Below are 25,480 nucleotides of genomic sequence, written 5' to 3' on the forward strand. Positions count from 1 at the left end.
AAATATCACCATGGGATGGTTTCCAGTTTTCATTTAGGTGAATAACTCATAACCACAAAGTTGGACTTCAAAGTAAATTTTACAGTTTTTACTTTTTTTTTGTCTTGTCACAATTCTGATTCTCTCTGTGTCCTTAGGAAAAGTCGTCCCCAGGTTCTACTCACTTGATGCTGTATTAACGGCAGTGAGGACAATGAAAGGAGAAGATTTGAGTGTTATTGGAGCAGAGAGAGGAAGTGCCTGGTTCTGTCTGTACAGAAAAGCATCAGGATTCCTGGAGGAGGGGATGGCATGTGTATAAGTCTTTAAAAATGAGTTAGTTAGACTTCATGGTATATAAAAGCAGGCATCCTTTGCTTGGGGAAACACCAGGAGAGTGAAGAGAAGTTTAGAGTAGATGGCATGGAAGTGGGAAAGAGAGGCAAGGAAAGAAACAGGATTCATATGGTGGGGAGACTTGAATGTCATTTTGAGGAGGCAGGAGGGGGTCATGAAGGAAGCAGCAGGGAAGAGGCCTTACCTGCAAGTGCCCACATGACCCAGGCAGGTATATAAAAGAGGAACGAGGTAGGATGTTTGCCAGGGATTGAGAAGTTTCCTGGGACACAGGATTTTCTGTGCTAAAACTGGGAAAGTCCTGGGCAAACCAGGATGAGTTGGTCACTCTTGAATGAGGCCAGGCTGTGGCTACCTGGAAAGCGCTTACCCACCCCCACACCCCAACCCCTTCCCACTTCAGGAGGCAGCTCCCAGCGTTGCCATGTGGGAATGCACAATGCAGAATGGCTATCTTTGAATCTGCCGAATACCCAAGAGAAGCTGAAAATCCACAACTTATACTATAATAGCTTCTAGTTTTAAAATGTTGACAACAAGTCAGTTGTTCTTAAAACACCTTTCCAGCCAAACAAGTCATTTCTGTGAGCTACACAAGGCCTGTGGGCTGTGTGTTAGAGGATCTCAGGGCCAAGTGACGTTAGCAAGGCCCCCACATCCACCCCTGTTCCTGCCCTGAGGCCACTTCAACGCACAGACAATTTTCATTACACAGAGTGACTTCAGTGATCAATCTTTTGGTTTTTAATTTGATGTTCTTAACCATATTTGGATGCTGGGCACAGAATGTAATAGATCAAAAGTAGGGATGAACAGTGGTAAAAGAGACACCCGTTCAATTTTTTTGAAAGATGAAATTAGTGCTCAATAGCTTGTTCTTCCCCAAAGTGGTGAAGATGTTAAAGAAAAATGCGTATCTCAAACATCAGCCTTGGCTGAGGTCTATTTATTCGGGAATCAGTACAACCCCTTGGCTGAGATAAAAGTGGGTAAGAACAGTCATTTTGTTTGTGGGAAACTTGGAGACTCAAGGGCTAATGTTTGGAGGTGGTAGGTGATGATACAGTTGATTCAGCACTGTGGTCAGAACCAGCTCTGCCACTTCCAGAGGCTGTGTGGCATTGGGGAAACCACCTAACCTCTCTGGTCCATGGCTTTGCTGTTTGTGCTGCAAGGAGGCTGCTTACAAAGACTCCCAAGAATCACCCTTCTCATCAACTCTCTTAATTCTAAGTTTTGACTTCAATTAGACTTTTGCTAGGATTTTTCCAGGCCTACCAGGGTGAAAGAGTCAGCAGGGGTTTTAAAGAACAAATCAGTCCAGGAAAAAACTGTGACATCTTTTTTCTTTTCTGGATGGAATTAGTAGATATGGGGCTGTAGTAAGTTGATCTGATATCTGGGTGCCACCAGGCCAGCTCTCTGGTTGGCATTTTTCATTGGGCCCCTTGATTTTTAATTGGGTGTGGCGCAGAACACAGGGATGGGAGATGTGTGCAGGAGGCAAGTGTCAGAGGCAGGGGCTCCGTGGCCAGGGAGCCTCCTGTTCCCAGTAAGGGGAGGGCTGGCAGGTGGGGGAGGACCTGCATTCATGCCAAGCTGCAGTGTCACCTTTATTAATGATGACAGGAGAGGGAGTCAGCAGGCAGCTAATGCGGACTGCAGAGGATGGTAATTGGAAGTTGTTGTTACCATTCCAAAGGACAGGGAAGTGGAAGTGGGACAAATGGGAATTTAAGAGGAGTGAGATGAGCAAAGGGAAAGAATGGAAAAAAAAAAAAAAGAGTATGATGTCATTTGGAAAATTGCAAACCAATAAATCAATGAGGTATCATTCCTAAGACTGAGAGGAAACTGCCTGAGGAGCAGCCAGCCAGCCGGGGAGCTGGGGGCTGACAGGAAGCGGAGGGTCAGTAGGCAGGGCAGTGTCCGCATCCCCGTCAGGGGGTCAGCTGGAACATGAGCCCCAGGAATGGACTTCTACTCCCTTCCGTCCCCTCCTCCTTGAGGTTTTCTTTTGTTTTGTCTCTTGTGTGAATAACATCAGAAGGAATGCTCTATCCAAAAGGGCTTTACAGGAGCTTATTAATGTGAACCTATAGAGTCAGCTTTTCAAAAATTTTCTCTGAGTTCAGCTTCGTAGGATTTTTTTCATCATTGGGATCAGCTTTGTAGAAGCCAGAGCATGATAATTCTGCCAGTTTTTACTGTTAACAAATGAAATAGTCCTCCCTCTATAGAAATAAAGAGCAAGGACTTTGGGTAGCCTTCTTTAGTTCTCAAGACCTTGTCAGCAGAGCTGGCCTGAAGGCAGCCCAGTAGGCAGATGCCTGCATGACATCCCATTACCAACAGATCGAGATTCAAAGCCCTCAGCCTGGCTTTTAAGGTCCTTCCAGTCTGCCCCTCCACGTATCTCCTGTAATCTCTCTCTGTGAACCTCTGTTGTACCAAAGGACTTTGCTTGTTTTCACCTCTGCTTCTTTGCTCCCAGTGTTCCATGTCAAAGTGGAACACGGAACACTCAGCACATGTAATAATACTATCCCTCCCCCTCCCTTGACTAGAGCAGACATCACTAATCGATTGCCGCACTCTTTACTGCTGAGCTACGACTTGGCATTCGAATCGTTCTTCTCACAGATCTTTAGGCAGTTACCACCAATCAATCAAATTAATCAAATCATGAAATGAAATGTTTTCCTATTGCAATCGTCCTTTTCCATTCATTTGCCTCATCTTTTTCATTCCTGTCATTCTTCAAATCCCACACGCTCTGTGAAACTTCTCCTGAGCATTCCTAACTACAAAGGTTATTCCCACTTCTTAAACGCCTAGAGAAAACTAGAGCTCTCGTTTGCATGTCATTCAGCACTGTCACGGGTGTCTCTCTGCAGATCAGAGTTTCTCGTTTCCGCACTGGTGACATTTGGGGCTGGGTCGTTCTCTGTTGTTAGGGCTGAACTGTGAATTATAGGATGTTTGGCAGCCTTTCTAGCCTTTAAGCAGTACATGTCAACCTCCCCCCTCCCTCTGTATGACAGACAGAAGTGTTTCCAGATGTTGTTAAATGCCCTCTGGGGGACAAAATTGCCTCCAGGCTAGAACTACTGTATTAGAGAGACAGGGGGAGAGAGAGAAAAGGAAGAAGGAGGAGGAGAAAGAAGAGGAGAAAAAACACTAAAGGGAAAAAAGAAGAAAAAGAATCTTCCCTCTGAGTCTGAGACTTGCAGGGTAAGACCCATGATCATATCTGATATAGTTCCTTACACATAGTAGGTGCTGAGTAAGTATTTGCTAATTGATTGACTAACTGGGAGTGAGGAGTTGTTCAGGAAGGGGAAAACCCTCCGCTAGTGTGGACTGACACACCAGGGGTGTGTCTTTGCTTCAGTTACGCACTGCTGAGTCGGGCGGTATGAAGAGCTTGCACAGAGGCCGCCTCAGCACACACCTGATGGTCTTTGTCAAACCACATAGCTGAGTGTGCAGGGGCAGCTGGGCCTGTGGGGAGGTGCCAGGAGAGACCCAGTTGAAAAGTTGAGCTTGAAGTTTAGAACACGATGTGTGAGACCTTCTTCACGTGTCTTCACTTGTCGTCATTCCTCATGAAGGAAACAGGAGGGGTCAGCTAAAGACACCATTTACTGCACAGAGTAACTGTCCCTCCTGAAACCTCTTTTGCTTGGCCGGCTGTGACTGTGAGCACACTGTCTGCCTGATCTCCGCTCCTTGAAACCGGGAGTCTCTGTGCAGGGAAACAGAGGGCATGGCAAGCTCGTATCAGTCATCACCCACAGTGCAGCTCCCCAGGTCCACAGGGAGGCTTAGATCATCCTCCAGGAGTCACCCAGAAGCTAAGTCCACACTGCCCCAGCTGACCAACTCACTATTCCTGGAGAACCACAAACAGGGCTGAGGCTGAGCTCTGCAGGAAGGCTTTCTGAGTTCCTCTGGTGTTGCCAGTATCCACAGGGGCCTGCTGCACCCACGTTCCACCACATCCTCACAGCAGTCCTATAGTCAGCACTGTTATCCCCATTTCAGAGACCAGAGAACTGAGGCTCCAAGAGGTAAAGCAACTTGTCCAAAGATCCAGAGCATGTTGAAGAGAGCGGGCATTTGATCCCAGTACTTAGTATATCGTGCATTCCAGGAAAGCTGCTTCTATGAGAAACCGCATGCATTTCCTAATATTTGGTATTGGCATTTCTTACTGAACCCTTCTTGGCCTTCAAAACCCCAAGTAATGTAGAAAATGAAGGGGTTATCCTCAATTGAACCTAAAATCATGGAGACTTATAAGCCATAGGGCAAAGTCATTAGAGGGCTGGTCTTGTTTACATAAATATGTGACAACGCTTACCAGTTAGTCTATCTGCCTATGTAATCTGCCAGCCTAGCTCCATCCATCCATCTCTCCACCCACCCTTCTATTTCTGTTAAGGCACAAGAGATTCTAGAATATCCTTAACATTTAGATGTTTATTGGATTGAAATGAATATTGAATATTCTTAATATTCAAGGTTAGGGCTTCCCAGGTAGCCCTAGTGGTAAAGAATCTGCCTGTCAATGCAGGAGACACAGGAGACACATTTGATCCCTGGGTCAGGAAGCTCCTCTGGAGAAGGAAATGGCAACCAACTCCAGTATTCTTGTTGGAAAATTCTACAGACAGAGGATCCTGGTGGGTTCCCATCTGTGGGGTCACAAAGAGTCTAACATGACTGAGCACACGCACACACACAATATTCAAGGTTAGGCAGGAGGCGTGGTGGAGTGAAATATCATGCACTTCCTTCTTCATGATACTTGGAGGTATTGCTTTTCATATTGATAAGATGATATAATGATTATAAAACAATATTCTGGAATTAAGCTGAGCCAGCCAAGTCATGTCACCACCCTGCTCCTTGATTTCCTCATCTGTAAAGTACACGTCATTTTACCAACTTTGATTGCATGTTGGAAGGATTCAATGAAATAAGGCACACACGGTGCTTGGCCTATAGTATGCACTCAGTAACTGGCAGCTGCTGTGACAATCGACATATGTTTCAGCTCAGTGTCTGACATAGGAATGTCTGTTCGATACTAATTCTCTCTCCCAGCTCTTTCCTTTCCTGGCCACAATCCTATAAAATGTCCTTACTGATGGATCAACAGAGGGTTGAGCACACTGCCCGACACACACTTAGTCTTTGAAGTTATAGTCATTATTGTTATCCTTCAGCCCACAGTACCTTCTTTATGAGTCATAATATCTTTTTATGACAATTTTTCCTGCTGAAGGTTGACTTTGGTGTCTTATGCAACCTGGATACAAATGTTTGCAGGAGAAGGTGAGAGGCTGCTTAGGGTGCTCATGCATAGCCTGCATGCTAGTGATGCTCCTGGCTTTGACTTTTCTCAGGAACATGTGAGGCGAGAACAGTACTGTTCTGTCTAGGACTCAACACAAGCTTTTCTGTGCAGCCCTTCCTGAGGCATTCAGTGTAAAGCTTGGAAGACCATCATTGGTGTGTGTGCTGAGAATAAATCCTTGTTCCTGAAACAATTCCTTTTTCTGTCACATTTGTGAACTTCCCCACCCACATCTCACAGATGTAATTAGAAACATTTAGAAAAATCATCTGTGTTCAGTTAAAAACGGAGGTGTCCTAAATGATAGCCCCTCTCCTAGCAAGCAGGCTTCTCAACTTCCATGAGCTCAAATGGCTTTCATCATAGACTGGGAGATGCCGGAGCAGGCTCCCTCCCTTTCATTCAGCTATAAATGACAGGGAGACAAACCAGTGAACTTGAAGACAATTGAGATCCACGTAAAACTAGAATTTCACCTGCTGAAGAAAGGCCAAGACGCTGCTATAAAACAGTCATTTAGTGAGAAATGCTTGCTGAGAAGTGGTGAAGCTAACACAAACCAGGAGAGTTGACGTTGAGGGGACGGTCACACCTGGAAACAACTCCAGCGTCTTGGAAGAGTATGAGAAGACACCAAATTGCGTCTCCAAAGGGAGCCTCCTGAAACACACAGAAGCCAGTGGGAGCTTCTTAAAACCCAAATCAGTGGCCTCCCTTTGGCTTCTTAAAACCCAAATCAATGGCACTTAGAAGAAAACCCGGGCCCTTGCCCCTGACCTTCAAGGGCCTTTGGGATGCTTCTCTGACCTCATCTGCTTCTCCTTGCCTTCCCTCACTTTGTACCTTCTGGCCTTCTTTTGGACTCTCCAGCACTCCAAGCACATCTGACCTCAGGGCCTTTGCATTTGCTACTTAAGTGCCCTGGAATGCTGTTCTGCCAGATTTTTACATCACCAACTCTCATCATTAGATCTCCACTCAAGAGTCAGCTCTCTAAGAGGCCACCTTCATCTCCCCTATTGAAAACAGGTCCCTTCCCATCTCTATCTCATTTCTCTGTACTATTTCATTAGCAGCAGATATCACTGCCTAAAATGACCTCACTTATGTATTCACTGGCTTGTGGTGTTTCCCCATCCCTGACCCTCTGCCTAGTGGGCATGTGAGTTCCTTAAGAACAAATCCCTCGTTATTCTCATTTGTGACTCATGTGTGTCCAAAGCACCTAGAACCATGCCTGGAGCGCAGTAAGTGCCCAAGAAATATTTGTTAAATTTAGGAAAGCGCGAAACCATGATCTCACTCTGGCTTAATCAAATACAACTTTAGATGGAATAAGAACAATAATCAGGAGTAGAGCAAACATTCTTTCATTTCTGTCCTCTCCTAAGGCAAAGATGTTCTACACACGACCCTAACTGTTCAGAGTTTGGGGGAGTTATCCCCGTAACGTCCTTTTAAAGATGAGGAATACTATAAGTTCAGTCTTTCATCTTACAGATATTTATTGAGCCTATGCTATGTGAAAGTTCAGTTCTAGATTCTGGTGATATAGCAGTGCCTAAAGGACAAAATCCTCTGCCCAGGTGGAGCTGACAGTGATGAGATGAGAAACATCGTGGATTTACAAAAAGAACACAGGTTTTTGAGTCAGAAAGACCCAGATTTTTATCCCTGCCCCATCCTGTTCTAAATGTCTATCTAGGCAAACTGCTTGACCTCGAAGCATCTCACTTTCCTCATTTGTAAAATGGGCATAAAGTTGACCTTTTGAGGCTGTTGCGATGACTCAGTGAGATGACAAAGGTAGAGTCCTAAGCCCGAGGAATGAATGGACAGAATCTGCTTGCCTTCCACCTCCCTTTGTGAAAAAACACCTCACGGTATCCTTTGGAAGATGTAAAGTGACCCCACACTACAGAGCCACCTGCACAGGCTGCAATCAAGATCAGAAAGTGTTCATTTCAAAGGAAGAGAGTGTGGCCAGTTCAGTCTGCCCTTCAGCCTGGATTCAAAGCCGCTTTGTTACCTCTCCCCACCTGCTCTTCATCAATGAGAAGAGCTCTCTGAGGAGATGCTGTGCCTATGGTTCTGTCTGGCCCTAGTGTTTCTGGAGAGCTGATCATTAATGCCCACAGTGCCAGGCAGGGGTGCACATAGCTAGCTCCAAAGGGTTGCTGTGTTGTACAGACAGAATGTGTCCAGCTGTATCCAGAGTGCACAGCATCTAAGTGGCACCTTCCTGTCTTCCTGTGATGTTGCACTTTGACATGGAGCAGGCTACACAAAACCCCTGGATCTGTGCCCACTAAGAATCTTCTCCCTGAAGGAAGGTGACTTGGTTTACGCTATCACACAGCAGGATTCCTGGGTAACCAAAGAATGTCACTGCACACAAGGAGAGGCTCTTCCGAAAACCAGACAGCTGGAGTACTAAGCTTCCGATGAAAACGGTTACATTTCAGGCTTTTGAACAAAGTGGGCACTTTGTCATTCATCCTATCCTACCTGCCAGCAACTGTCCCAAATAAAAAGAACCTCCCATCATGCACTGCTCAAAGAGGCACACGCTCTATTTACTAAACAGCTTTTCTTTGGACGTGTTGTTGACTAAAGCCATGTTCAGAGTCAAAGGACACTGAGCCACGTGTCCCAAGCTGCGACTGGGAGTGCTTGATGTATCCACAGACAGTCAGGGGTAGCTGGAGTCCTCATTTCATCTGTCCAGGTCAGAAATTTCAGTTAGCCAATCTGCACAGTTTTTCAGGGTCAGAGTCAGAAACAACAGCAATAATACTAATGGCTGATCATTTTGAGGGCTTTCTATGTTTTAAGAGGTTTACACAGATTGATTTAATTCTCACCAAAAATGTATGCAGTAAGAACTGTTTCTATTCCCTTTCACTCTAAGATGCAAGACCCTGCTCAAGGTCATGTGCTTAGTGATAGATAGAGCTGAGATTTGAACTCAGGCGGTCTGGCTCCTAGGTCTCCACCTGATGTTCTACATCGTGGCAGAACCAGATGCAGACTCTTTGGAGAGAACGTTATCCATCCGGCTCACTGCTGCACCTGGGGGCCTAGCACAGGGCCCAGCACGTAGTGGTTGCTAAGACAGACTGCATACACTACTTTCCCCAAAGGTTGCTGCAAACTGTAACTCTCAGCTTCCTGACAAATTGCTAAGATGAAGGGGTTTTAGAGTCCTTGTTTTCCTTGACACCATAGCTTCCCACTTCCGGTCCTGGATCTATCACAAAGACCGTACCAATTCCACCCCAAAATCAAATCTGTTATATAACCACATGGCAGACACGCGGGTGAACGGAGACGCAACCTGAGAGCGGTGTTCGGCTACTCTCAGTCTCCAAATGAAAGCGATGGCCCCGTAGGCAAAACTTTGCATCTCCCTCAGCATGCAAACTTTCCTCCCTTGTTTCCTCTCCTTGGCGCTCTGTATTTTATTTTATTTTGGTAGAGCACATTATTTGAAGTTACTATGGCAACGTGTCACCAGCTGGCATCGCATAGTAATGCTGGCATTTAGGTAGCAAGCTCCCAAAGTTGGCTCTTTCCCTCCCTCTGAGATCTCATCACTCCCACCAACCTCAGGTGGGGAGGGGTGCATTCGCATCCGCCATGCCCCTCTCCCCTTGTTTTGTTAGTTCTTCAAGGCAGGGCAGACTGATCACCTCTTCCTGGCTCACTCAGCCCTGCAGGGTCCTAACCGTGTGTGTAGGTGTGTTTGCTTTAGAAGAGGTTAAATAGATATGTTTGAGTATTGTGCGCCAAAACTATTGGCCTTATCAATAAGAGGAGGAGGATGACAATGGTCATATGATGATCACGGTGATGGTTTTTTATGCAAAGGAATAAATTGATTTGGAGAGGGCGACTCTCCTGATCGCAATCACCCAGTATCCCAGTTAATTAATACTAATGACACAATATTGGGTTTCTCATTTTCTCTTGCCATCACACAGCAAAGAGACCCTGACTGTTTTCCTTTGGAGCTTCAATTCTCTCCCAGGTGTGCAGGACCTCCCTACTTACTGATGGGGTGAATTAATTAAGAGGATTGAATGTCATGGATCACTGAAGAGGGTTCTATACGGCAAATAAGCCCTGCCACTCAAGGCGTTAAGTAGCCCCTCATCAGCCAAGTGCCGGCAATGATTGCATTTATTTTTACACATTTGACCTAGTTTCAAACCATGTCTCTTCATGCTGTGATTCATTAGCTACATTTTAAGCTACCCCGAATGGAGCTGAGGTGACTCTGCCTGGTTTGTGCCAGCATCTCAGATACAGTTTCTCTCTGGAATTTAATATGCAGTTCCCCCTGCCATTTGGTTTTAAGAAGCAATTTTGTATCCGGGCAGCTGGAATGCTGCTCGGTATGGGTGAGTGGCTGCCTCACACCCTGATAGTAAATATCTGTTGACCACAAAATTTCCACCAAGGATGGCAAGAAGGACCTTCTCAGCAGCCTGAACGGCAGGGGGTCCGCCCGCCCCTCTGTCCCCCAGGCTGCCTTCAGGCTTTGCCATGTTGCTGGCAGGGCTGGGAGTCTGGGCTCCAGCGCTGTAAAGTTTGAGCAGTGTCAACATCAGGAAGCTCTGAGTTGCTACAGCAAATGCAGTCTGGTCTTCTCCCCCACGCCCAACCCCTACAGCGCTTTCTAAACCTTCAGACATGGTGGATACCGAAGGTCTCAAACTTGTGAAAGGGAAAGAGGACAGGGAGCAAAGAAGCGGCTTGCTGAGCTGAGGGCTCTGCTGAAAAGGGGATACATGTGAGAGAGACACAACGTGATTCTACCATTCTCTCATTGTATGATGAACAGAGGGTTTTGGCTCTTAATTTAAATGACAAAGAGGAGCCTTTACTGAATTTGAACCTGCTGCTGGTGTCTCATGCCATTTCACAAATCAGTCAGTCACATGGGTGTGATTTCGGACAGACTTGATACTAAAGTGGGCTAGACACCATAGCAGAAAAAAAGGAAAGCTTCCAGTTGGAAGTAAAGCACTGTCATTTCTCATTAACAGCCAAATGCAGGTAACTTGTCCAAACTTCAGTCACAACACACTACAGATCCTGCTGGAAGGCACTCAGCCAGGTTTTTCTGTGGGGTAGTTAGAATCAAGAGATGAACAAGCTGGTAAAAGTAATTTTGATGGATCGATGAACTGAGCAAGTCCTTATAAAAAGATAGTGGTTTCTTTCATAAAATAGTCACTCTTTCCAAATGAGACGGCATGGGAATCCCCTTCCCCTTTTATTTTCATTTAAAATGAAGCATGGAAGTTTCTCTAAGGAAGGCTTAAGACAAGTAGCCTTTTCAAGATAATTTCCAGGCACCTTGACCTCTGAGGTTTGTTGCTTGCTTCCCCAACCCCCTTCAAATTCAAATCAAGCCTTTGGAAATAACAAGCATTCCGGATCTGTATCTGTGCATTTGGGGCAGCCTGCAGTTCCGACCATGGTGGATTTTCTCACACACACACACACACACACACACACACACAAGCTCACAATCCCAGGGCTCATTTAAGCCCAAGCTTTAAAAGTAAACTATTGTCCAAGAAATGATAGCATTTGCTCTGAAAGGATGATGGATCACAAAAAATAAAACCTACCCAGATCTCTTACCTTGAAGCAGTGGAATTACCTGCAGAGAATGCCCTTCATTTCTTTGCAAAACGAGCCAGGCTTTGGCCAGCAGCAGAATTACTCCAAAAGAAGAAATAATAAGTCCTTTATGTTGTAATTTTCACTGTTTATATGCAAGAAGTGTAGTGGGTCTGCTCACGTAGGAATAAATAAAAAGCCGAAAAAACTGCACGGCAGCTACCATGTGAAAAGCAAAGACCTCTAGTGGCCACTGGCTGAATTCTTGGAGGAAGCTCCTCACGGAAGAGATGGAGGGAGCAGAGGAGATACACGCGTGTGTGCCCACCCCCCCGCCACACACACCTCTTACTCGGAAGATCCGTCCCCTCTTGCATCCAGCCTGGCCGGAGGGATAAACAATAATGAACTTGTTTCTTGGTTTCCATGGGACTTGGTGAAGTTAGCAGTGATGGTGGCGTTCTGTCTGGTGTGAAAGGGATGGATAATTTCACAGACTCACCATCACCCGCTGGGGGCCTCAGCAGGCAGAAGGATTGGACTCCAGGGTGGCCAGGGCAGTTGGCCCCAGGGAGAAGGCTCCCGGTCCCAGTGCCCAGCAATGTCACTGATGTTGCTCCTTGCACTCCTGCCAGCTCTGCATGTTTTCTGAACACTTGTGCGTGTGTGTGGTGGTCACCCACAGGCAGCGCTGCCTTCCCCAGTGTGTGACCTGGTCCAGTGCTCAGAAGGGCTGTCTTTAAATTCTGAGGAATTTTTACAAGTAGTTTTCCATTTTCATTTTGTTCTGAGCCCCACAAATTACATAGCTAGTCCTGCTGACTGGGAAAGCATGCTATCCCTAAGGTCCTAATTGGAAAGAACCTAGAAGCAATTGAGAATCCATGTCTTTGGGAGTTACTTTTGGGAACATGAACTTAAAGAACATTCAATTGACCAAAAGACTTCCTGTGGAGAAATGCAGAAGGAGCTTCCTGGGGACATCGAGGCTGCTCTTCTACCACTGTCACTGAACTGTAAACCTGAAATTGGGAGGAGTTTTTTTCACATTATATTTTTGTAACAAAGGGAGAAGTTTTTTCATTTTTTGGTTTTAGCGGTTTTTTTTTTTTTTTTTTTTTTAACAAAGTTAGTAGTTTGTGATACAGATATAATACTTGGTTCAAACACAACACTTCCAGACCCACAGCTATGATGTGTTATATCTGACACCCTTTAGCAGTGGGGATCCCTGGAGACACTTGCATCACCCCAAGCTTCCCATCCACCACAGGCTTGCCCTTGGCAGGGAACTTCCTTTGATTAAGTAGGCAGCCTAGTGGAATCTTACAGGAGACACTCTTGAGTGCTGGTAAGACACTCTTTCCCCAGCTGGTGGATGTATGGTCAGTACTTCCTATACCAGGTTCCCAGAGTAGATCCCCCTCAATTCTGCTGACAGACATTAGTCCTGACAGCTGCTGGCTTCTCACTGGCTGATTCATGGTCCAACCGCCGATGCTCCTATAGGGAATTTCAGTGTGCTCAAGGCACCACAGAAGCCATTGATCTTTACAGTACATCTCTGGGTTAGGTGTGGGTGGATTACTGTCCCACTTTACAGATGGAACAATTGGAGATTAGACATGTAAAATTATTTACCAGAAAATCAATTGTCTTCAGAATGTTGATCCAAGCTGGATCTCCTGACATCAATACAGTGCTCTTTTCCCAATGTAAAGCAACTGGAGAGGCAATAAGTCAGATCCTTATTGTCTATATCTGGAGCTCCTATTATAGTCCTAGGCACATAATAGATGTTAAATAAATGCTTTTTTGGATGAATGAGCGATGAATAAGCCATAAGGAGACATTTACTCTTAGAGAAGTTCCACATGCTCATCTGCTAAGAAGAAATTCTCCACCCCTAGAGGGGGTGGGTTGGAGAGGGGTTATACTAGCCTGGGATGGAGAGATGTTTTCCAGTCTGAAGTCAAGCAAACGGAGAAAGTGAATCTAACGGTGCACCTCTCCACTGTTCCACGGCATTTGATTTCCTGCAGAGTCACTTCGTGGCGTGTATGACAGCCGTCTTAAACCAGATGGGTGACCAGCACTACTCCTTCTATATTGAGACCTTCCCGACCAGCTCTGAACTTGTGGTGAGTCTACAGAATGCTTTGGGGCAGTGTTGGGAGACACGTTGTGCTCTCTAGATTCCTGAGAGTTTAGGGCAAGAATATCTTCCATGAACCTTACGTGTGTGGGTCTCGGTTTGCAGAAATGTTCATGTGCTTCCCTGTTTCTCACTTCCACTTGGGTTTGTATATATCACTCCCGAAATACATCTTCAGCCCATGTCAGATGTGAGCCCTGAGTGTCTAGTCTACACAGGACTTGAAACCATATTTGTTGATGAATCATAGACATTTTGAGGCTTAAGAGCATGAGTGTTAGAGTCACATGGTCTTGGGTTTGAATCCAGGATTTGTCACTGGCTAGCTGCGACTGTGGGCTACTTAACCTTTCTTAAGCCTCAGTTTACCCATCTGTAAAGTGGGGATCATATCATTTATGTCACGGCATTGTGAAGGGATTAAATGAGACAACAGTAGCTTTCACATTGTAGGAGTCCAGTAAAAGGCAGCCATCATTGTATTATAATAACACACGCATAGAGAAAACTGGTCTCTGAGCCCTTTGTTCCTCTGGCCTCTCAGGATTCATTTGCTACAGGACCGTCTGCTGTGGCGGATGGCTGGGGGGCTGGACCTCTGCAGCAGATGATGTCATCAAAAGAAAGCCCAGCCCAAGCTGCCCCAGAGTGCAGCAGGCACTTTACCCTCAGTATGGAACCTTTGTCACTGTCTCCTTATTACCGCCAGCTTCAGGGGTTCTGCTGCCAGGGGCTCATTTTTACCTCTCCTTGAAGGACACACAGGAACCAGAATTGTGCCAAGCTCACAGAGTGGAGAACCATAGGAAACTAATGTCCTGTCCCTTCGGCCATTTAGCTTTGAGGACTCCTCGCTGGAGTAAGATTGGCAAGAAAGGGAACCTCTTTCTGGTTATACAAAAAAAAAAAAGAAACAAAAGGAACTCTAAATAGCCTAAGGTTTTCTCCCTCCTCAGTGTCATGGGACGTGGAAATAGACTGGATCCCTCACTTTTGATCCTCAGTGGAAGAGAGGGTGGTGGGAAACAGATCGCTCTGTACTGAATCATGCTTCTCTCAACCATCCCTCCAGCAGCTGGCAGAGGCGCTAGCAGCCATGGTTACAAGTCTCCAGTCTGCTTGCTCAAGGCCACACAGCAGTATATGGCAGAGGGACGGTCTGAACCTCTGTTCCAGTCCTTACACCCTGCTAAGTCGCTCAACCACGTCCGACTCTTTGCGATCCCATGGACTGTAGCCCGCCCTGCTCCTCTGTCCATGGGATTTTCTAGGCAAGAATACTGGAGTGGGTTGCCATTTCCTTTTCCAGGGGATCTTTGTGACCCAGGGAAAAACCTGGGCCTCCCACATTGCAGGCAGAGTCATTACCGTCTTTCCTACCATGGTGTAGGAAAGCCTACACCATGCTGCACCTTCCCAGTCAGAAGCCAGGCTTTCCATCTGTGAGGCAGAGGTCTTCTCCATTCCCACAGGCAGGGACTGTGCCTATGGCAACATCCACACCACCCCAGGTGATCCCGAGGATGAACAGTTATACTCACCAGCGTCATCCTGAGCATGTAGTGAACACTCACAGTGGGCTGGGCTCTGTGTGGAGTGTCTTATAGACAGTGTGCACTTAATCAACCATTTGAGGTAGATGTTATCCCCATTCTGCTGATGTGGAAACTGGGACTTTAGTCTCTGGGGTAAATTTCCCTAGAAGCAATGGTTGCTGGAAAGGAGCCAATCTCATTTCCAGAATTTTACAGTTGAGCTTAAACAGTGATTTTCAAATTATATTTCTCCCAACCTCACTGTCTTCTACCATAAACACACCCAACACACATACATACATGCATACTTCAACCAGAGCTGTTTCCACTTTTATCTGTTTTATACATTAGGTTCCAAGTAAGATTTTCTCCAAACAAAAAATTCTGCTATTAAAGTAATTTGAAAACCACTGGCTTAAGGAAAGAGCTCTGAACAGGTTTCCTATGGATTTTAAATTTTGCCTATAGCAAATGGGTGGCTCAGCAGTAAAAAATTCACCTGCAGTGCAGGAGATGTGGGAGATGCCAGGTCAGTCCTTGGGTTGGGAAGATTCCTGGAGAAGAAAGTGGCAATCCACTCCAGTATTCATGCCGGGAAGATCCCGTGGACAGAAGAGCCTGGCAGGCTACAGTCCATGGCTCACAAAGAGTTGGACACAACTGACCAACTGAGCATACACACACAAAGCAAATGGATGGGATAACTTCATTTCCTCCTAGTGTCAGCGCTTCTTCACTTTGCTATCTGAATTTGTCTTGAATTTATGTTCTCCAAAGGTAGAGAACAAGTCTGACCCATCGCAAGCCTGGTGGAGCATGTTGAGGTCCACTCTGAGCCTCTTAAAAGGAGAGGGAGGGAGTCCCTGCTGTGTTTCCTCTAGCTTGCTCATGCGTGTGCCTGTGACATATGAATTAGCTGTGTTTACAGTACGGCAGTTAGATGTTTCATTTTAATAATAGTTTGTTTGCTCAATGACCTGAGATGCATTCATAAGTGTAGATTATTTCCTCCTCAAATGCATATTTGGCAAGATGATTATAAAATTGCCATATCAATGAATACATTTATTCCTTTACTCCCAAAGACAGAATTAACAGTGCTTTATTTTGAGAGGGTTTTCACATTCCATATTCATGTTCCACTTATATCTGTGAAACAGTCTCCTGGTAATCACTTGTAAGATTTCATTTGAAAATCCACCTCTATTGGTTTCATTGGGTTTACATAATGAAAGGCTATGCCTCGTCCCTTTCTGCACCTCCATAAAAAAAAAAGAAAAAGTTTGAACAACTCACAAGATCTAGGTCCTTCCAGTCATTTCCTATAAAGCAAGATGGCAGGTGTGTTTTGCTTTGCTGTTGTAGGACTTCCTGATGGAGACGTTCATCATGTTCAAGGACCTCATTGGGAAGAACGTGTACCCTGCGGACTGGGTGGCCATGAGCATGGTCCAGAACAGGTGAGTTGGCCCCGCCTCTGGGGCCCGGGCCCCTCAGCACCCACGTGACATCACAAGAGAGGCGGGGGGTGTTGGCCATGAGCATGGTCCAGAACAGGTGAGTGGCCCCGCCTCCGGCCCCGGGCCTCTCAGCACCCACATGACATCGCACCAGGAGGTGGGGAGAGTTTCTCCCTGATGAAAATAAATTGAAGTGCAACAGATCCTTTCTTTCTGCATTGAAACCCCAGGGAACTGCTCACCTGTCTTGAGCTATTTATTCATTATTTTTCATTCCTTTCTATATACTGAACTGGCTACTCCCTACCTTCCCCATCCTTCCAATACTAGTTAAAATATACTTCATCTACAACACCTTCTCTAAACCTTGAGACAGGAGAGCTTAAGATCAGCCTTATTAAAATTGTACTATATTAAATTTATTCAAACAGTAAAATATATCCTGGGACATATGGTAGAATACGTTCAGGAAGCATTGGATTAAGCAGCTTTGATTAGCTTTCTGTGGTACAGGACTTCTCAGAGCCTTAATGCTAATGCATTCTCTAAGAGGAAGATGCTAGGGGGATGCTATGGGATTTTCTAAGAGGAAGATATGCGATACAGCATTTCACAGATTTACTTGCCCGTTGAATCATTCAGTGTGCATATATTTATGTCTCCCTATGTGTATATAGTACTTATTAATATCTCATAGAATACAAGTGTGACCCAAGATTAATTCAGATCCCACATAGTCCAGCCCAATAGACAAGAGTAACTGTGAGCAATTTCCATTTTTAATGTTTTTTCTCAAATAATGTTATTTCATCAAAATGAAGTTCAAGTCATAGCACTCAGCAATATTATCTAATATTCTCTTTTCCATTCTCCTGTATCTCTCCTATCTCAGGGTTTACCCAAGTCTCTCTCACAACCTTATTCTCAATTCCTATCCACAAACTCTTTTAAAACTGGGGTCCTCTAGGCTCTCTCTTTCCTTTTGCTCTCACTTTCCTTTGGCTTCTTATATTTGTTTTAGGTGCTTCCCATGGAAAGGCTTCCCAGGTGGCTCAGTGGGAAAGAATCTGCCTGCCAGTACAGGAGATGCAGGAGGTGTGGGTTTAATCTCTGGGCCGGGAAGATCCTCTGGAATAGGAAATGGCAGCCCACTACAGTATTCTTGCCTGGGAAATCTCATGGACAGAGGAGCCTGGTGGGCTACACTCCATGCGGTTGCCAAGAATCGGGCATGACTGAGCGCCTGAGCATGCACGCATGATTCCCATAGGGACTCTTCACTCTACACTGGCAAGAAGTCTTGTCTCTCTCTACCTATTGCTCTTGCTCTGTGTCTCAGGGGCCAAGAATTGGCTGGCAAAGACAGAAACGTCCTGAGAGGATGGAAGAAGAGGAGATGTTAAAGAAGCAAAGGCAGAAATCTCTTCAGTGGGAAGCAATGGGAAAAGAATGTAAACACTAATAATTTTGTCACTAGATACAAATTTGAAATTTGTAGTCTTGAAATTTCTATCTCATGTTTGCCCAGGACCTTACTCCAGTCCCAGATGGCTTCCACCCCTTACTATTCTGACCTCTGCAAAGCTGCTCTTCTGTTATCCGGATGCCTATTGACTTTGCAGACACACTTGCTCTTAGGGCCAGCTTTAGGGGCTGGTGAAGGGGAGGAGAGGTTTGTCAAAGCAGAAAGAGATAAATGTTTCTGCACTGGTGTTTGTGCTGGGAAGAGGAAAATCAGCCAAACAACAAAAATGTCAGAATTCTTAGCCTGGGCTTATGTTGCACTGATTCTCTCTGTTCACATCACCCAGGGGGAGTCTGGCTTTTACAATGCAGAAGGCATTGGTGGGAATTAGGCCCTGCCACATTACAGATGAGAGGCAGGTCTCTCCCTAGCCCTATGTCAGAATCAGCTTCCTGAGCATCCAACCTGTGTAGCTGCAGAGGAACCTGCACTCTAAAGGGCCCTGCTGTCACCATCTTGAATTCTTAATACTTTGGACTAGGAGACTTGCATTTTCACTGTGCACTGAGCTAAAAAGGATGCAGCTGGTGGTGCCTCACATCAGTGTCTATCTACGCATCTGTGCTCGGAAGAACCCGGCTCCCAAACTGCGTTTGGATCCCTTCACTCTTTGCCAGTTGGTCAGTAAGGTCTTGGGGTTTTGCCAAATTTCATGAAGCATCCAGGTGTATCATCTTCGACTCACCCTACATTTCAGAGACACTCAACTGTTCATGTAACATACTGCTTCATACTTCCTATGACTTTGCATAAACTATGACTCTCCCCCTTTTTAGACAAAACTCAACACAAAAGCGTCCTAAAAATTCTTGTCCATGTAATTTCTCATTTGTGGGGCCTTTGGGAATGCCTTTATGGTAGGAGAGCATGTTCCCGCCTCTGTGTTTGCACACACACCCACATTATAGTACTTGGCCCTGTGCTGTCATTGTCTCTCGTTGTGACCGTTCTTGCCACCAGAGAACGGCTTCTTGAAGGCAAGAAGTAGGTCCAGCTTATCTCTGTGTTTCTAACTCTTGGCACAGAACCTGACATTCATGAACATGTATATAATAAACTCTGTTTTTCATACCTTGTAATAAGCTCTGTATATCCAATGGGTATTTATTTTTTTAAGTTTTTTAAAAATATTTTAATTGTAGTGGAGTATAGTTGACTTACAGTGCTGTGTTAGTTTCAGGTATACAGCAAAGTGATTCAGTTACACATATATTAATTTTGTTTTGGATTCTTTTCTCATATATGTTATCACGAAATATTGAGTTGCGTTCCCTGTGCTATACAGTAGGTCCTTGTTGATTATTTATCTTACATATGGGTGCGCGTGCATGTGTTTATCCCAGACTCCTGATTTATCCCTCACCAGTGCGTTTCCCATTTGGTCACAATGGGGACTTATTGATTAGGATTTTTTTTAAAGAAATACAATTCAAATTTGCCAAACAGAAAGAGAATTTATGGGCTCAGGCAGTTTAAAGAGCCCAGGGTTATGGCTGCGGGCATGGATATATCTAGGTGCTCAAATGGTGTTGCAGGGAATCTGATCTCTATCTCTGCTCTTTTCTCTATTGGCTTCATTCTAAGGCAGATGCTCTCTTTGCAGTAGAAACCTGACTGCAGAAACTCCAGAAATATGTCTTGTTGGATTAGCAGCCCAGTAGAAAGAAGAAGCTTTTCCTTCAAGAGGCACAGCAAAATTCCCAGAATAATTTTCAAAGATCTGGCTCGAGCTACATCCCAATCCATAAAACTCTGTGGCCAGTGAAATGACATATGCTGTTTCATCAGGCTTGGTTCATATGACCCACCTTTGGAAGTGGGGAGGCTGTGGCTAGTTTTATCCAAACTACAAAGTCTGGGAGCAAAGGGGGAGGCTGGGAGAGTAATTCTTCAAAGGAAAGTCTGAGAGTTACTACCAGAAATTGATGATGAGCAGACAAATGCACAGACATCCTCAACTGATACAGAGTCAGGAAGATGGACACCCAGAGAGGCGGGGCCCTCCCTGATCAGGCCAGCCTCCCCTTCTGAGCTGCCAGCAGTCATCCCAGAGGAAACACACGGAAGTGCTTTGAGGGAACGTTCCTATTTGAAATTCCATCTAGCCATAGACTTTAGTCTTTGGAGGGGAGACAGGACCCTAGAGGCAACACAGTAGTCCTTGCTTCTTTAAACTTGCAAAATTATAATATATTTTTCTAAGGGACCTAAGGTCCCAGGTGGCACAGTGGTAAAGAACCCGCCTGCCAGTGCAGGAGATGGAGGAGGCTTAGGTTCATTTCCTGCGTTGGGAAGATTGCCTGGAGAAGGAAATGGCATCCCACTCCAGACTTCTTGCCCAGAGAATCCCATGGACAAAGGAATCTGGTGGGCTACACCCCATAGGGTCCCAAAGAATCAGATACGACTGAGCACACACACATATACTTGTAGATAACACCATTCAGGGTGCTTGTCACCGTTTTTTGGTGATCCAGTTGAATAGATAGACTAATCAAGTAATCTCATAAATAATGTAAAATTATGGCTGCTGCTGCTAAGTCGCTTCAGTCGTGTCCGACTCTGTGTGACCCCATAGACGGCATTTCACCAGGCTCCCCTGTCCCTGGGATTCTCCAGGCAAGAACACTGGAGTGGGTTGCCATTTCCTTCTCCAATGCATGAAAGTGAAAAGGGAAAGTGAAGCTGCTCAGTCGAGTCCGACTCTTAGCGACCCCATGGACTGCAGCCTACCAGGCTCCTCTGTCCATGGGATTTTCCAGGCAAGAGTACTGGAGTGGGGTGCCCAGGCAGGGTTATATACAAGAGGTACTTTATTAAGAGAACTATAAGATGTGATCTATATCTGTGCTCTGAGAGATGAAAAGCAAGTGTTGGGGTGGGAGTTGGGAGAAGAGTGTGCCAGGCCAACTAAAGCATGCCGAGCCAAGCAGAGCACGTGCAAATATCCTGGACTGGGCAACTGAGCAGAAAGGCAGGCAAGGGAACCTAAGGAACTGGAGCCGTCTACTAAATAGAAACATTTTCATCTCTGAAGGAAATTCCTACATTTGAGATTAGGTTTGGCACATATACACTATGATGTGTGAAACAGCTACTGCTAACCTGCTATAAAGCCCAGGAAACTCAGCTCGGTGCTCTGTGATGAGCTAGAGGGATATCATGGGGGCGGGGTGGGACGGAGGGCAAAGAGGGAGAGGATATATGTCTATATATATCTGATTTACTTCATTGCACAGCAGAACATTATAGAGCAATTATCAGTTCAATTCAGTCGCTCAGTTGTGTCTGATTCTTCGCGACCCCATAGACCACAGCACACCAGGACTCCCCATCCATCACCAACTCCCAGAGCCTACTCAAACTCATCTTCATTGAGTCGGTGATGCCATTCAATCAACTCATCCTCTGTCGTCCCCTTCTCCTCCTGCCTTCAATCTTTCCCAGCAGCAGAGTCTTTTCAAACGAGTCAGCTCTTCGCATCAGGTGGCCAAAGTATTGGAGTTTTAGCTTCAACATCAGTCCTTCCAATGAACACCCAGGACTGATCTCCTTTAGGATGGATTGGTTGGATCTCCTTGCAGTCCAAGGGACTCTCAAGAGTCTTCTCCAACAATTCAAAAGCATCAGTTCTTCGGTGCTCAGCTTTCTTTATAGTCCAACACATCCATACCTGACTACTGGAAAAACCATAGCCTTGACGAGACGGACCTTTGTTGGCAAAGTAATAAAGCAATTATACTCCAATAAAATAAATACAATAAGTTGAATTCAGAAATACAGCCTGGGTTTCAGACTTAGTTTTACCACTTTCTCTTCCCTGGGAAGTCATTTAACCTCTTGGCATCTCAGTTTTCTGATCTGCAAAATGGGGATAATTATAATATCCATTTTATGGCATTTGTGTGTGTGTGTGTGTGAGGATAGACTAGTCACTCCTTAGATCATTGCTGGTACCTGGGAAGAATTCAGGCAATGGGAGCATTGCCATCTCCAGGCGCAGAAAACAAATGTAGCCTTGGACTAGAGAAGCATGTGCCTGGTGTCAGCCAGAAAAGAGGACCATTTTTCTCTTGCAGGCACATAGCTCAGCTTGTAGATTTCCTTCATCTTCTAACTGTGGTGATCCCTTCCATTTACAGAGCACTTGAAATTTTTTCACAGTTTTTGCATTTTGTAAGGTGTTATAATAGCTAACATGTATCACACACCTAGATTGTATACCTAGATGTATTATGCTCCCATTGTAAATACCTTAGATGTATTAACTCATTTAATCTTTGCAACAACTTTTTGATATGATAAAATGTTGTAACCCACATTTTATACATGAGGAAACTGAAACACAGAATACATGTTGTTATCGTTGCAGTACTTAGTGTTGTGTTACTAGCGAAAACCAGCAAAACCAGGCAATGAGTCTGTGTTCTTTTTTTTCTTTGCTTACTTCTTTATTGTATTTTTGTAAATTATGCAAATATGATATCACATCTACAAAAGACTTGGAAAATACAGAACAAACTTACATTTAGTTCTGTTACATATTACAATTATTTTTAAGTAGGTAAATTGAGACTTTTAGTTGGAGTTTTAATAGCAAACTCTCAAAACTGAATAGAATGAATATAGAGATAAGTGGAAGGATATAGTAGACCTGAAATACTGTTGTTGTTTTTTTTTTTAAAAAAAAGGAAATTAACATGTGATACAGTAGGTACAGATTTAGTTCAACTTTCACAAAATTTTATGTTAGTGTCCATTATTTATTTTTATACCTTATTCAAAACACCGTATTGTATTTAACTGCATTGAGCAGCTTCAGCTGCTTGCAACAAATTCTGGTAAATTCTCTTTTCATTTTCATTGTATTACAAATATTTTCTAGTTTTCCTTGTTGTGGCTTCTTAAATACACCAATCATTTACAAGTGGACATTTAATTTCCAAATACATGAGTTTTTAAAGTATTTTTAATATTAATTTCTCATTTTAATATTAATGTCTCATTTAAGAGTCCATGTTCTTAGTCTCTACTGCTTTATCCTGTGAAATAGGCTTGTGTTATGAAGTGCATTGTAAGGATGTTCAAACTGCTTATTTATTGGCTCAGATAACTTAAAGAGGCCCAAATAGATGACTTGCCCAAGGTCATGCAGCTAGTTAATGGAAGATTTCAACAAAAATTGGACAAATGGAACATACACCATGGTGTAAACCAGATCAGCATTTCCCAGAATGTAATTTTTTCTTCTCTAAAAATATGCAGCCTAAGCATCCATTCATGTGGCCAAAGCACACTTCATATGTTAGTTGCCCTGTATGTTACAACATCTTCTTTTCCTTCCTTTCTTCTTCTCCCCCCTCCCTCCTTCCCTTCCTTCTTTCCTTTCTCCTTTGCTTCCTTCCTTTCTTCCCTATTGAAAAGGAAAATGTTAGTCGCTCAGTTGTGTCCGACTCTTTGCCACCCCATGGACTGCAGCCCACCGGGCCCCTCTGTCCATGGAATTCACCAGGCAAGAATACTGGAGAGGGTTGCCATGCCCTTCTCCAGGGGATCTTCCCAATCCAGGGACCAAACCCAGGTCTCCTTCATTGCAGGCAGATTCTCTACCATCTGAGCTGCCAGGGAAGCCACTTCCTTTCTTCCTTCCCTATTACTTATATATTTTTATGATTTTCTGCTTTTCTAATTTCCCTGTGGTTGCTTATTATGTATGTATGTATTAGTCATTTATGATTTATCTGCTTGTTGGAGGAGGGAATGGAGTTTTCTGGATCTGAATGTCTCCTCCACTGTGTACTGCTTGTGTATGCAGACAGAGTGACATGTCTACTGCAAGAAATACCTCCTGTGAGAGCATTTTTCTTTTTGGTATGATGCAACATTCAGTAAGATCTGATGTATGTGGCATGGTTAATTTTTAAATGATCAAATGCTTTGCAACATTGTAAATGAACAAAATATGCCTAGTAACCCCTTTCCCCCTCCTCTATCTGCACTTTGATCTGGAAATCCAACATTTGGGGTGGGGGTGAGGGGTGGTGGTGAGGGGTGGTAGTTGGGGAGTCAGACAGATCCCTGAAGCTTCTCTAAATGGAGTCCATCAACACAAGCACACTGAGTGTCCTGGGCATCAGAGTCTAGCAGGTGGACAGGCCCATCCACGCCATGGTGCCAGAAGGCAGGGTGCTTACTGTCTTGTTGGTGAGACAGTAAGTATGCCCATGGAAGTGTGACCAAATGCTGCAGCCACTATAGTGAGTTCAGAGCACAGGGAGGGCCCAGAGAAGTCAGGATTTACGACTGCCCAGGCTCAAATCCTGCCTCCACCATTTAATAGTCCCATCACCTCAGGTAAAGTTACTTAATCGCTCTGGACTCTGTGTTTCTCACTGTAAAATGGGATAATAATAATACCTATCACAAAGGATTTTTGCAAAGATCAAAATGAAATAATATGTATAAAGTAGTTAGAATAGTGTTTGGCATATAACAAGCATTTCGTAAATGTTAGCTATTGTCTTAGCTCTCACATGCCTATGATCTGGGAATATCCACAGCGCTTCACAGAAGAGACACACCTGGACCGGATCTCACCTGCCTTGCCAGTGACATACTTTGACATCTCATATCACCTCCAGCACACACGAGGCATGCAGTAGGGTCATAGAGCTGGCCCTAGAAAGCTGAGCGGAGAAGTTCTCGGTGTGTGCAGGGCCACTCCTGTCAGTTTGCTAATAATCGCTGACGCCCACTCCCCCTTTCTCCCACCATCATTAATTTTTGCCACCTACTTCCGCTTTTGTAGATCCCACCTACTCCAAAACCTGTCACCCAGACGGAGGCTTCTCCATGGGTTTTTAGCCAGCACAGCACGTCGAGTCCTGACACTTACCCGGGCCACCGGGTTTCAGTCCCGGGAGACTGCCACACCCCTAACTAGAATCCAGAATTCACAGAGGGGCACTTGGAGGGGGCCGTGCCCTGACCGTGAGCTGGGATCCTCTGATGCCCTCTAACTTCTCGGTTCCATGATGCCCAGGACACTCATATATCTTCAATATATTTGTGTTGATTCAGTCCATGTAGAGAAGCTTTAGGAGTGTGTGTAAATCCCCAGCCACCACCCCTCACTCCCCCCACCCAAAATGCTTAATTCCTAGATTGAAGTGTAGGTGGAGGAGGGGAAAAGAGGTTCCTGGGCACATTTCGTTCATGTACAACATCGCGAAGAACTTGTGTGTTGTGCGGGAAGCCACATGAAGGCTCTGGGAAAAGGGCTTTCTCACTGCTACTAGAAGAAGGGCTCCCTTTCCCTGGCCAGCTCTTTTATCTCCATCTTCAAATTTTGACCAGTGGAATCAATTCCATCCTATTAACCACGGCACCAAGGGGAATGGGAGTCAGGGAGGCCCTCTCAGCCGTGGGCTTTCTCACTGGAAAGGGCACATCCACCTCCAGTTGCCTCTT

The 25,480-nt window shown here is 44.9% G+C and overlaps 1 protein-coding gene across 1 annotated transcript in view; it reads left to right on the forward strand.

The window, feature by feature from the left end:
- The window catches only part of DOCK2 (dedicator of cytokinesis 2), a 460,175-nt gene that overhangs the window by 335,425 nt on the left and 99,270 nt on the right, over nt 1-25,480 (forward strand). Inside the window, exons 28-29 of the mRNA XM_070357390.1 lie at nt 13,378-13,476; nt 16,391-16,485. Of these exons, the coding sequence (XP_070213491.1) occupies nt 13,378-13,476; nt 16,391-16,485 (194 nt within the window). The remainder of the gene's footprint in view (nt 1-13,377; nt 13,477-16,390; nt 16,486-25,480) is intronic.

This window comes from Bos mutus, chromosome 20, assembly GCF_027580195.1.
Source record: "Bos mutus isolate GX-2022 chromosome 20, NWIPB_WYAK_1.1, whole genome shotgun sequence".
NCBI lineage: Eukaryota > Metazoa > Chordata > Mammalia > Artiodactyla > Bovidae > Bos > Bos mutus.